The sequence below is a fragment of the Chrysoperla carnea genome, chromosome 1 (genome assembly GCF_905475395.1).
Source record: "Chrysoperla carnea chromosome 1, inChrCarn1.1, whole genome shotgun sequence".
NCBI classification, from domain to species: Eukaryota; Metazoa; Arthropoda; class Insecta; order Neuroptera; family Chrysopidae; genus Chrysoperla; species Chrysoperla carnea.
Genome location: NC_058337.1, coordinates 92502480 through 92517604, shown reverse-complemented (window position 1 = coordinate 92517604; position 15125 = coordinate 92502480). Strand labels below are relative to the sequence as shown.

General features: G+C 29.1%; 1 protein-coding gene across 1 annotated transcript in view; it reads right to left on the bottom strand.

The window, feature by feature from the left end:
• LOC123293753 overlaps positions 1-14549 on the bottom strand; it is a 34610-nt gene extending 20061 nt beyond the window's left edge. The window contains exon 1 of the mRNA XM_044875062.1: positions 14093-14549. Within this exon, the coding sequence (XP_044730997.1) occupies positions 14093-14179 (87 nt within the window). The 5' untranslated portion in view covers positions 14180-14549. The remainder of the gene's footprint in view (positions 1-14092) is intronic.
• Positions 14550-15125: the final 576 nt, after the last annotated feature.

The following is a 15125-nucleotide window of genomic DNA, read 5'->3' as shown; positions in this document are numbered from 1 at the left end:
TATTACGAATAAAATAAAAATTATAGCGTATATTATTTATATTTATTAATATTTGATATCATTTAATTATGATGCCATTCTCATAGATTCGTTATATACAATCTAAAGGAAAAAAAATCAAAACTCAACGGTAAATCTTTCAGAATTTCTTACAGTCACTCTTGAGCTATCGTTGTCTTTAAATTCTTTCCGCATAAATTTTTCAGACTTCAAAGTCATGATCTATAAAGATTTTCACTTCATATCAATTAATTTTGAATTAATGTTTACTTATGTTTATCCCAATAACATAATTAGTTATATCAGATTCATAACAAAAATACAATCATTCAGTCGTATTTATAATTACGTCGAGAAAAAATATGACGATAATTTACTTTAATTTGATTGGTGATATGCAAAAAGCACACCTCTTATCATTTTGATTAAATACTGTTTTCATTCATCTCACAATAAATAATTAATTTTACATAATATTCAATTTCTTTATCAAAATGAATAAATAAATTGTAATCTTATAATTACGTTATATTTATTATTACTTACAAGTTTAGGATTCCGTAGTATGTTTTTAAAATTTTTTTTAATTAATCAACTATTTTAAATAATTAACATTGGTAAAATACATAGTAGTTTGTAGTTGATTTTTTCGCTTCTATAAGCTTGTAGTTGATTTGAATTGATTTGAACTGCCTTTCAAAGGCAGTTGTAATACTAGCTTTTATTAGCTTCACTCGCATATACAGGTGATTGTGATTCTATAAAAAGTTTCTATCCTCGTTTTCCGAAAACGAAATGAAAAAAAAAAGTGAAAACACTTATCACGTCATTTTACGGGGAATGAAAGTATAGCATTTAGTTTTTATTGTATACGTAGACGTGGTCATCGTCAAACAGAGATCAACTATAACCATTTTTCCGGCTCAGTGGTCGAGCGGTCTAAGGCGTTAATCTTTGAACGTTTGGCTACTGACTGAGAGGTTGCGGGTTCGAATCCAGGCAGCGGCAGTATGAACAAATATTTCCGGGGGTGCAGAATCGATCACATTCTCGTCGCTTGGATAAGAAGGAAGTAACCGATTCCACCCACATCATAAAATGTACTTTTATATATGTAAATTGTATAGTTATTTGAAATAAATACCACGATACTCGAAATAAAATTGTATATTAAGAAATTCTATTTAAAAACATACAACGGACTTACATACAAAAATTTATTCATATAACACATTACAAACATTTTAGGCAAAATTAAAAAATTAAAAATAAATAAGCAAAACATTACCAACAATACAGTAACAATTTACAAAAATTATCACAGATTTGAAGAAAAAATTTCTCAATACCACCAAACTTTTTGTAAATTTTTTTTAAACATGTAGTTAAATAAAGATTCACAAATAATGACGTGGGTGGCCTCTGTTAAGGAATATGTCAGAGAAACGAAGGTTAAACCCCATTATTATTATATTTAATCATTTTTCAAGAATTTTATCATTTTTGTAGCAAATTCTTATGTTTTATCCAAAAACAAATAACTTTTGCCAAAAAATTTTTGAAAAGTGAGAGCAACGGCAACACTTGAAACTTATTTGCAAATTGTTCGTGGCATAAATAAATGTATTTATAACGAGGTTCTTGTTCTTTAGATTTTTCGCAAAGGAGTTTACATGGTTTCAATTGGAGGCAATGAGATTACATGCTTTCAATTTGACCCCTTAATAAGAGATATTATACCAATACTAAACCGATAAAAGAACAAAGCTGTCTGTTTATCTTGAATACTAAAAGAACGAAACCATTTATATTAAATACTAAACTCGTACTTGAGAAATTCAATCAAAAGATTTAAATCAATTTTCAAACTGCTACTGTTTAATAATATATTATTTTGATTTTAAATATATTATTAAAAAAATATAAACTATTTAAAATTGTTTAATAGAAATTAATTTTTTTAATAAGTGGTTACTGAAATGACCTCAAATCATTATTAATAAAAACACTAAACGATTATGAAATTATGGGTATTTAACAAAAAGGAAAAAAAAATTCATTTTAATAAATGTAAAAAATAATCGAAAAAATCAGGTTAGAACGCCATATAACCACTATATACAAACATATTTAAAGCTTAATATAAAGGCTGACCCTTCCAAGGTGCAGTCGACTGTTGCTGGTCATTCCAGTAAGATTTTATTAAAACCGCAAAGTGTTGAAATGTGATCATCATGTTTTAGTCAGAGCTAACTAAAGCTAGGAAAAGTATAATCTTGACTGTCTTGAGATAGTTGACTGTTTGAAAGGAAACGGCATGTTTAACTCTTAGAATAGTGAATGAACACAATCACACGGAAAAACTATTAACTTTTTCTCAAAAAACTTAAATAATTCTTTGTTCACGCCAATCATCTACTAAAAATTATCTTAACGTGAGACTCACGCTAAACACACGATAGAGTCCGTTCATCCTTACCGAAAAAAATATGACATAATTATTTACTTAATTTACGTTTTCAACTTTTACTAAATCACAGCAGGCATAGTTATCTCTTGCAAGGAAAAGTGTTTTTTCTTATTTTCAATCAACTGTTACTGATATTTTTAGTAAAAGATTACTCTGCATTGGAAGAGTCAACTTTATATACGTTATAAAAGATCAGATGGACTGACGTCTATTTTTTATGCCAGAGGACTTAACTTTTTGATTTTTTAAGGCCTCCTTGACTCCTTTTCCTTTCTTTAAAGGTGTAAACCAAAATATCTACACCATCTTTCGAATGAAGCGAGCTCTAAGGCGAGCACTGAGGTAAGTTCGAAAGACTATTTGATAGCCCAAGAGAGCAAAGATTAATTCTTTAGGGTGATTCTTGCTCAGGAAGTTGGAATTTGCACGCAGTGGGTAGGTTACTAATGGTATATTATAATCCAAGTAAATAAACTGTACTATATTATTATCAAATTTTTTTCTGGAAATGTACTATTTACAGAAACCTAGAATTGAAGTTTTAGGGATAAATTATTCTAAACAACTATTAACAGAGTAGAAATATGTCTCACATACAAAGGTTATAAAAAAGATTTTACAATAATTTGTTATTTGACTTTTTTTTAAGCCTAAAGATAAAGATATGATATAAAACTATATGGTATTTTGTATCACGGTACATTATCAACAGAACGAAGCGCGAGGGAGAAAACATTATAGATTTGAATTGCATGAGCACAGAGGTAAAGAATTCGCCAATATCAATAAAACAATCATATGATATAAATGTATCAATATGAATGGTGAAACCAATATGAATTTTGTATTTAATTTCCTATAAAATATATTAATTACAAGGGTTAATTAAATTAAACATGTATCCTTTTTTACTTCAATGTACCCTTGACTAGCTAAATATCACAAACATGTGGAACTAATAAAACTTAATGATTGTCAAAATAATTATAAATTTTGCCCGAATGTGTAATAAATTTGGAGGATAATGAATTTGTCACATTATGGATTAATAATATTTATGACCTTTTTGTTTCCTGATATGTATCTACATATACATGTGGAAAATAATCTTTTTATAATTAAATAGGTAAATATAAAAAATTTTGACAATAGTATTAAATAGGGTATTTGAAAGTTATTGTAACAAATTCGTGGAAATTATGGTGGAATTTGATCTATGATATAAACTAATGCGTTTTGAGCAGTAATTTGTAGCATATTCCTTTCTACATTTGAGTCGTTTTATCGAAGCCCACATTAAAAGAAACAAAGTACTTTTTATAGCACACAGTTTAATTTATGTAGTTCGATCTTTTAATTCTGATTTAAAATAATATTTAGCCAAATGAATGTCAAATGCAACTGAAGATAGTCTCAACCTTAGACTTAGTTTAGAGCATGAGACAATAGAGCGGGTAAATAGTTTTAAATACCTCGGAAAAATAATCTCGTTCCAGGATCAGAACAGTATTGAAATTCAAAAAAGAATAATGAATATACATGGAAAAATTTTTGGTCTTAAATAAAATTTTCAAAAGCAAATTAAATTTCTTTTTAAAAAGAAAAGTTTGGGATGCGTACATCATTCCGATCTTAACTTAAGGCACTCAAACATCTGATCTAACCATTTCAAATTACAAAAAATTAAGAACTTGCCAGAGAAGTATGGAAAGATCTATGTTTAACCACAAACTTGCTGACAGGATTACATCTAGCACTATTAGATCAATAACAAAGACCAAAGATGTTACTGTCAGTATTAAAAAATTGAAATGGAAATGGGCCGGACAAATTTCCAGACTAAAAGATGATAGACGACCAGATGTACTTCATAGATACTATTTAATTTCAAACGGAAAAGGGTCCGACCTCCAACAAGGTGGGGAGATGAGATTTTTGAAAAGAGATGAGATCTGAAAGATTCTGTTAATAGGGAATATACGGAGGAAGGCCTTTGCCCAACAGGTCTAATTCAGGTTTTAATCTAATTTAATCTATCCCGACTAGAAATTTTCACGTGCTCCCAATTGGGACCCAGCTTGGTTGCCCAATTGGGACCCCAAATTGGGCTGTAACGCAGAAACTTATTTGGGGCCCGGTGGGGCGATCCCTATTGGTTCCCGATTGGGCAGTCCCTATAGGTTCCCGATTGGGCAGTCCCTATAGGTTCCCGAATGTGCAAGCCCTATGGGTTCCCAATCGAATAATCTCGGTCTGTTCCCGCTTAATTTACCTTATTGTAAATCATTTGCCCCTTGTTAATCAATACAATCATGATGTAGCCTATAGCTTCAAATTAAAAATAAACTGAAAATTACCAAGCAAATTTTTTTATTTATAAATTTATAAAAATACAATAGATCCAGTCAATAGAATGATCATTTTTTTAAACGAAGAAGACGATGGCCATCCCAATCTCGAGCACCTTGTATCACTGTTGTCATTGCCTTCAAAATTTCTATATCGTCTAGTGGGTTTTCGGGACTGGAAGCTAGTTTTTTAATAAAGACATCTATAATAATTAAAAAAAAAAAAATTATTAATGAAAGAACTATTTTTTTTAATAATCACAATATAACTTGTGATCGAAATTTTTACCTTGTATACTTGAATAAAAACTAGTGCGGAGTTGTTTCACGAAATCTTCTGATCAGTAGACGTCCAAGTTCACATTTTACATAACCTCAATATCCAATTGACATTTTCAATTACATTCAAAATGTTTGTTACACACGTGTCAAAATAATAAAATTCAATTAAACGTAAATGCACTTAAAAAAATTTCATTATATAGTATGATGCTGAATTTTTATAAATTAAAATACCAAAAAAAAAACTATAAAAAATCACTTATTTTCGATTCAAACTCGACCGTACATAATGTGTTTTTATTATGACAAATAAAAAACTTCTCGCAGCGCCATCTGGTGAAATGTTTTAAATAAATAAAACGCGGAAAGTTCAAAAATGAACAACTGATACTTTTGATGCAAATAGAAGGGAAATAGGAATAACAGAATAATATTAAGAGAAAAAAATAGATTATGTAAAAAACGAAAAGTTTATAAATACTCAAAGTACAGAGTTAAAAGTGAAGTAAAGCGTTTTGAATTAAAACTTTTTTAGGGAAATTATTTTTTTCTAACTATTTACTTACTATAAAAAAATAACTTAAACAAAAAAAAATTAATTGAAAAATTATGATTGTTTTTAATAAAGTAGGAAATTTTTTTAAATCAATTAACTGTATTAAGATTAAGAACATATATATTTGCTTTATTCAAAGCAATCAAATTTTTCAAAATCAGGTAAAAATAGAGTAAAGATTATTTAATTTTTACACCGGGCTATCCCAACGTGTTCCCAACCAGGTCCCACTCAAACAAAACCGTTGTTTTTATCATTTAATTTAATTTGGGCTTTCCCAATAAGTTACCAAATAGGCCCCAGTTGGGAAAAACTATTTAAAATCGCCTATTTTTACATTGGGCTATCCCAAAAGGTTCCCAATTGGATCCCAATTGGGATAGACCTATTTTAATTTAATTTGGGCTTTCCCAATAAGTTACCAAATAGGCCCCAGTTGGGAAAAACTATTATAAAATCGCCTATTTTTACATTGGGCTATCCCAAAAGGTTCCCAATCGGATCCCAATTGGGATAGACCTATTGGGCCATGCCCCAACAAATCCCAAGCGGGCCCCAATATAAGTACTGGGACAATTTCTAGTCGGGATATTTATCAAAAATATAAATTCGAATCAATTAAATTGTACTATTTGGCTCCAAAACACACTTTAAAGTTCAAAAAGTTGACCTCGATAAAACAACTCAAGTATAGTACATAGTTTTTTTTTATCGAGGACTGTGTTAAATCGAACTGCAGGTTAACTTGGCTTCCTTTTTCCGACGATATTACCGTATTGCTTAATGTTTGGCTTTTCTATTTCTACAAGTTCTCATAATTTATTTAATGAAGAAAATTAAGAAATCTGATGCAATTTTTAAGTATAAAAAGTGTTCCCTATAAAAAACTAAACAACCAAAAAGAAGGATATTATAAGTTTGACCGCTATATTTTTGAGCCTGAAAATATGTTCAGTTTGTAGATACCTGCAAGGAAAAAACCCACCTAGTCCCAGTAATAATATTAGTCCCAAAAATAAGTCATTATTCATATTTCGTTATCAAATGAAAACATGAAAATGAATAACTATAATGACACTAATTTAAAGTATTATGCGCTCATTGTGTGAAATGACCAAAGATCGAACAAACAAGTTTTCCAAGTTTTTTTTTTTTTTTTTGTAGAAGCTATTAACAAAATACTAAAACCATTAAAAACATTTATGGTTCAAAACTTTCTAGCAGAAACTAAGATAATAATATTATAATAAGAAACTTAACTGAAAAAGTTTTATGAACTGTATGAAATTTGAAACATTATTTTTTATAATATATGCAATTTTTATAACTAAACGTAATAATTAATTATTATTACTAAAGTACGTTTTAATTTAGATAAAATAAAAAATGAAAAAAAAAAAAATGTTGTATGCAAATTAATGTCAATTGATTGTGCTAATTGTCAATTATATTATTTACATATTATAATAATATAAATATAATATTACTCATCAAGCCAACAACTATATGTTCACCGTCATAAACATACAAAACTTTCCAAATAAATCAACTTTAATATCTATAGGTGTTTATAAAGTTGTTTTCATTTCAAGTAGTAATAATTGTAAGATCGAGCGAGCCCGCCGAAGGCGGGTGAAGCTCGATCATAATTGATCTCTTCGAACGAAACTAGAAATATAATTACAATTTAGATATGTTTCCAAATTCATTGGGATAAGTTTAAACGTTTTTGTAGAAAATTCTCAATAATTCATCGTTTTTTTTCCGGAACCGAACAATTTGTCATCAAGGTTTAAATTGATGTAGATACTTTTATTCCTTTAAGTAGAAAAATGGCTCTTTTTGTCGGCATTTAATAGTTCGCTACGATTATTACGGTACCGGACGCAAACTATTCGTATCAGAGTGTCAGTTTGGTCAGAAGGTGGTCAGTTTGGTCAGTTTGGTGGTCTTTAAATTTACGTGCACGAGCGCAAGCCCGTATTAACGAATTGTTCTGAAACTATGGGATCTTATATTTTGAAATATATACCTATACAGTCGTTCAAAAATTCGTTATTAACTTCCCAGTATAGGAAGTTATTGTCATTGGGCGATTTTCGAAATCAAAATTTTCAACATACCTTTAAATTTACGCACGAAAATTATTTCTTCAGTGTGTTCCTGAATTCGGTCCGAAATCGATTTGGATGAGTTGTCGATCGAAAAGTATTAACGGAAATATGATCCGAAAAGAATTCCATAACATTGCGTCGAGTTGTTTCGAGTCGGTGGAGTTTATAGAGAGATAATTAATTCTTGATCGATATCGTGCGAACAAAAATGATACCGACTTCGTTGAGGTGTCAAACGAAGCGTATTAACGGCAATATGATCCGAAAAGAATTTTATAGTATTAGGTCGAATTTGATCGATTCGGTCTGCTTTTGTTTTTTTAAACTATTTATTAGGTTGAGAAGTTATTCGTGTGGACCTCAAGGGCCGCACCCACGAACTATCCACGGCTTGTTTTGATGAAAATTTGATATTGAAAAATTAAGGATTATTGTTTGATTTTGATAAAATATAATTTAAAACCAATTGGATCTTATATTTGGAACATTTTTTAACAATTTTTATTTGCTGGTATTTTGCGCCAAGCCTCCTGGTTTTATAGACATCGGTCTTTGATCAAATATTTGATTAGAAAACCAAATGATTGTATACTTTTGACTATTATTATCACTTTTTGTATCTTGACACTTTTTATACCATGTATATATGAAATATACATAGTATATTAAGTTTAGTCCCAAGTTTGTAACGCTTAAAAATAATGATGCTAGGGAAAAAATTTTGTCATAGGTGTTCATAAAATCACCTAATTAGTCCATTTCCGATTGTCCGTCCGTCCGTCTGTGGCCACGATAACTCAAAAACGAAAAAAGATATCAAGCTGAAATTTTTACAGCGTACTCAGGGCGTAAAAAGTGAGGTCAAGTTCGTAAATGAGCATCATAGGTCAATTGGGTCTTGGGTCCGTAGGACCCATCTTGTAAACCGTTAGAGATAGAACAAAAGTTTAAATGTGAAAAATGTTCCTTATCAAAAATTAAACAACTTTGTTTGAAACATTTTTTCGTAAACATCACTGTTTACCCGTGAGGGCGCCAATAAGGCGGAAATTTTATAATATGTACTATACTTGATTATCAGTGTATGTGTCACATGTTTGTATGTGTTATGTGATAAGAAATCAACACTGATTATGCATGGTATTTCAACAATTTACTCAGTCAATTGTTTGTTTTCACTTGTTATTTAGGCTTATCGTTTTTGAGATATATGTGTTTCAAAAAAACGCTCATCGTTTTTGAGATATATGTGTTTCAAAAAAACGCTCATTGTAGACACTAATTTCGATGAAAATATTAAATAGTTTGAAATTTGATAAGCGCATTTTTCAATGTTGGATTATTTAAGTAATTTTTTGTCTCCTAGCCTCACCGATGCCGATATATAACCGTTAAAAAAAATATGCACATATATTTTAGCTTTTTTTTAGACATAAAAGTGTAAAAGAATTGGAAAAGAATAATAAAATTGTTCTGTACTATACAGTAATTGATCGTGTTGAAAATTTATTTGTTTGTTTGACTTTGTACTACAAAACACTTATATACTCGTACTAAGACAATTAAAAACTTAATTCACAAGAGACACAAATCTTTTAACATAAATTATTTGATTATTATCATACATATGATGTATAAAAGTGCATTATAAGCAAAGCTTTTTATACTAATTAATATGTGTTTGTAATTGTATGTACAGACATTTAAATAAATCTTTAGAAGAACTTTTTTTAATTAAATAATAGTTAGTCGAATTGTTACATAAAATTTGAAAATAACAAATCGATATATAAAAATGGTCGTCAGACGCCGCCACTTTTATTATTTCAACTACCTAATTTGTATAGAATTATGTTCCATCTACATTCGCCTTCTTTATGAAGAAATAACACCTTTTTGAAGGTTAACAGATTTGGATATACTAACTTTTCGAAATAATTTTACACATATAAATCCTCTAGAATGGCTTAGTTGGTTTTTGCGTACCATCATCCACACGCGGTATACCTGGGTTGCGGGTTGAATTTAAGCCGATGCAACAAAATTAAAAAACATTGTTTTATTTTTTCTATAAATGTTTTACATTAGGGGTGGGGCACTATTTTGCACGAGCATGAAAGTTTACTGTTCCATTAAAGTATACGTGCGGTCCTTATCATTGCGGCAACTCCTTGTGAAATTTTTACAATTGGTTGTTTCAAAATTGCATGACACCTTTTAAGGCTTGTGTTCTCTAGCTTCAAATAATTTATTTCTGAGATAAGTGATCAAAATGATGGTTATTTAACAGCACCAACTATGCTTATTTGGAACTTCTTAGGGGCCATTCATTAACTACGTTAGCATAATTTTGACAATTTTATTTATTTATGTAAGCAAAAAAAAGATTTCTGGAACCCCTTTAGTTACACTAAAACTCACAGTTGGACGTAGATTAAAGATTTTTATTCTTTAGCATAGAGACTAAAGTTCGCGATATATACATTATTTCTAATTTTAAAATTCAAGTCATAAAACTTTCCGTAAGAATGGGTTAAATCCACCACCCTCCTCCACCCACACACACACACACATGAATAGATTTTTTAAAACCAACCTTCCCTCCCAAAATGCGTACGTAATTAATGGATGGCCTCTAACAGCATCATGATGTTTTTTGTATAAGTTTTTTGCGGCTTCTAATACGCATATCAACACGATATGTTCAAAATAAATGGTGCAAAGAGTCGCATCATTTCTTTATTCCGCTCCATAGAATAAAAAACATACCTGTCTGTTTGTTCTGTAAAAGTGGAAAATTTTGTGGTGTCTGCCATAATTATAAGATGTTCAACAGTAACAGTATTTACTTATATGAAGTTCGTGTGAACCTACTCAACCAGTGCTTATTAATAATTGACAAGCTCTTAATCACCTGCCAAACAAGCAATAATATTCAATTATTGTCGTAAAGCTTTTTAAACCTTGATTAAAATTTCTTGATTTCGAATTTGATGAACGTGAGAAAAATAAATAAACATTAAGTCTTCTGTATTTAGAGAATAAATTATTTTCAAAAGTATGTTTATATGAATTTTTGCTTATTTTCGGGTAGAGAAATGGAACACGCATCTGAAATAGTAGCCGTACAATTTTGAAACATATTGTATACTTGAATCATTCATAGGTGATTTTATGCATATTAAATATGTTTAAATCAGTTCGCATTCAGAAAATGTGCGTTTTCCATGAACAGATAGCTATAGAAAAGTTGAGTTAAACCATATTAACATTTATTAAGTTAACCAACTTATTATCGTTTAAAACTTGTAATTCTTTAGTCATAATTTTGGGACAACCTGTAAACGTAATTCCTTTATTTACAATTGCGGCAAAAACTCAATCGCTTAGTAGACTCCAAGTTGAATCTGGTTTCAAAAACGGATATAAGCTTTAAGGACTTATACGTTAAAATTGTTACTAAATTTGAAGAAAATTCGGGATATTTCAAAAACTGTGAAGTTTAAGTGAAGTAAACCTTAGGAAAATCACCGTAAAACTTGAAATACAATAATAAACAGAGTGTACTTATTTCAAAATTTGATACTTTTCTTGTTTTTCGGATATCCTGTACATAACGCAAGTAATTTTAAAATGTACAGCCAATAAGCCTCTATCCCAGAAACAATATGTTATCAATATCTTACAGTTTAGCATTAATCTTTCGTGTCGAATAACATGAATAGCTCTGTATATGAGTAGATATATTAATTGAAGCTCTACGATGTTTCCAGATTATAATATTAACGCTCTAACTGTAATGAATGTCATTAATATGTCTGAATTCAAAAATTGAATTATATTCAGGTCAAGGTACGTACAGGTTAGCTTATTAAATAATTTCTACAGCTGTTGCTGATTTTCAGTTATCAAATTGCAGTAATCTTAATTCAGATTTTTTAAGAGGAAACGAGTTACTCAGAAATTCATAATCAACAATTAATTATCTGATTTTATGCCTATTTAGTTTATATAAATAATATGCATAAATTTTATTCTGACGAATTGCTTACAAATCATTTAATTAAGCTAGTTGTTCTGTTAAAGAAAACTGTTTCCAAGAAACTCACGGTATGTGTAAGAAGATTCACCTTAACTCACGTAAAATAAAAATGTGCAAAAACTAAAACAATAGATGTTTTTTATTTCATTTTAATCTTGTTATTTTGCTTTTCCGTAATTGCACACTATTTATTTTTGTAGATTTCGTGTAATGTTTAAGGTAGTATGAGCGACAGGGTAAGTTTAGGCTTGTGGTTGAAATTATTTGTAACTAAGTTTCAACTTTGGTGATGAATTTTGTTATAACTTCATGAATCAAGAAAATAAGAATACAATTTTTCGATATCTGCCTTGTTTTTCGAAATATTGAAAGCTAAATAATTGAACAAAATTTTTAATTTTAGATTATTTGAAAATTATTCCAAGTATCGAAAAATTTGTTATTACTTTCCGTCTTATATTATTGCCAAGTGATAACATAACTCACCATCAAAATTAAAAATATATATTTTTTTAAATTTGTGTCCCCGATACCGTACTCATACATCCTTAATTAGTCGAGCACAACGGGTTTCTTTTGTTTTCAACGATTTATTAAGGTTTTAACTTTAATTTCAATAGTTTTTTTTTTTTAATTTCCACCGACTAGTTTTGGGGAAATCTATGAAAACATATTCTCCATCTACCGTTTTCCCATAATACCCATGTTAAATATGCCTACTTTTGAAGTCATTTATTTATTTAAATAATCGGTCAAACCCACTCCACTTCCCTAAAATTTTCAAAATCGATTTAGACTTAGGCCAACTGCATATAAAAAAAAATCAAGCCTTTTATCCGAAATTAACTTGGCGCTTGTACATCCTTAAAGATTTATTATATTATATGATTGGTTACAGCTACAATTTTAATCACAGCGTAAACATTTTCTTATGGCTTATGCTTATAAAATAAACCTTTAGTCGTAGAGCAGGTAAGTATTTTATAGCCATAAAGTCAACAGTTTTTGGCTAAGTCTGAATCGCTTTTATACTCTAACTTGAAAAACTCGAAGTACGTACGAACGTACAATAATCAAATTTTACTTGACCCAGAGAGGAATGTATGGAAATATATTTTCTGCCCAGGTTTTGTTTTAAATAACCATGGAGTTTTAAAGAAAAGAGTCGTTTTGTAAATAATTATTATTGGTTTCATCTATACTGTATTGTGAACAAGGCGAGTTTTCAGGTTACGGCTCGAGATACGTAAGCCATAGGACGAGAGGATCTAAAGGACGTCGAGGAGGTTAAACTCGGAAAATATGGAATCAGGGACATTGTGCGGTGGTATTCGTTTATAAATTTGGAATTAAGTGAAACAGATTAGTAACTTTTATTTGAGGGAGCGCAGGGAAATAGTTTATTGCTATACATACATAATTATGTTATATTTTTTCTTGCGCTTCCACATAATACTGAGATATCTTAGGCAATCTGTTTCTGAGAACTGTGAAGATTCTTAGAACTGTACTTACTTCTAGAAAAATTATTGGAAGTACTTATGTATACGTAGAATCTTTTGGAGATCATCGAAAATTTATAACTTAAATGGTATCCTTTCGTATTGGGTTACATAATTTTTTTGTGTTTATTTAAGAAATTAAATATTAACTTCGATGGAGGTGGAGTTGCAATTATCACTATGTTTGTGTGATTGAATGTAAAACCATATGTAAAAGGAATAATTTTTTTTTAGTGAAATCGCTCAATTTATTTCCTCATATTAAATTAGATATATTATTGTATTACTTGAAGAAATAAAACTATTTTGGGTAAAAGAAAAGTGAGCGTTTTTCTATTAATATAAATTTTATAAATCTTAATTCAGTATTCTTAACTTCTCAATCACATTTATTTAAGGTAGTACTGTCGGTAATAATAACTTTGCATTCAGAATTTAATGAAACTTGGCATAGTTGTCCAATTATTATATCATAAGTAACCAGTTAAATTTTTAGGGGCCTTCAGAGAACTGAAAATCTTAACGTCCAGTTTTGTGAAATAAAATAAAATCTGTGATTTCCCATAAGGATTAATGTTCAAATATCTTTAAAATATCTTTTTTTCAGTTGTCTGAAAGCCCCTAAAACTTTAACTGGTTAATTATGATATAATAATGGACAACTATGCCAAGTTTCATTAAATTCTGAATGCAAAGTCTATTACCGATAGTACTACCTTAAATAAAAAAAGTATATTTCTCTACTCAATTTATTTAATAAAAAATGTTGATTCCATACCTGTTGATGTTTTGAAACAACCACAGAATTAACACAAACAACATAAAATATTCCCAACAAAAACCAACAGTCCCCAACTATTTCCATAATATTTTTAAAATTTTCAAAAACAATAAATATCACAAAATAAAAATATTAAATTAAAATAAGAAAAAAAAAATTGTATCCGATTATGATTTATTTCTTATGTGATTTGGATGAGCGCAAACAGGAAATTTAAATGAAAAACTATACACCATTTTTTTTGAGATTCAAAATCTTCCCGACACCATCCAACAACAAATTCAGAGCACTATTAGTAAATCAATTTTAATAACACAAAATTAATTTTAATTTTTTTTTTAATATAAACGAAATTTTAAAATTGTTTATAATAAAATAAATAATGTGTGTTGTTCGCTGTTTGTAAATCTTCTCTCTAAACTGATGCTGCTTTTGTGGTTTACAAAACTATGCACACATATGAGTAGAAATATACAGTTTATTTTGTGTGTACCACTGAATATTAAATATTAATCTCTCACAACAGAAAACATATGTGACAAAAGTTGATCCTTTTAACTATCTCATATTAATTTAAAACAATATTTTTCACATAATATTAAATATGTATATCTGTATTTATATTATACAGGATGATTACTTAAAATTATATGATTTTAGTTTAAGAGTTTGATGGAAATAACTCTTACCTATAATAGGTATGTTTAATACATGCTGTACCACGGAATTTTTGGTAATTTTTTTTTTTTTGTTTAAGAAAAATAAATGAAAAACATCAAGTAAATCTACCGCTAGAATAGCCAAGATAAACAACACCTTTTTAAAATTTTACATTACACTAAAAAGTAAAAAAAAAAAAACGATAATATAATGTAGTTACAATTATTGTTATTTTTGGAGTCGGTGTCAGCCAAGGAAACAACTGTGACAGAACAGTTTGCTACATAAACTTGATTGACACCGACTCCAAAAATAACAATAATTGTAGTTACATTATATTATCGTAATTTTTTTACTTTTTAGTGCATAT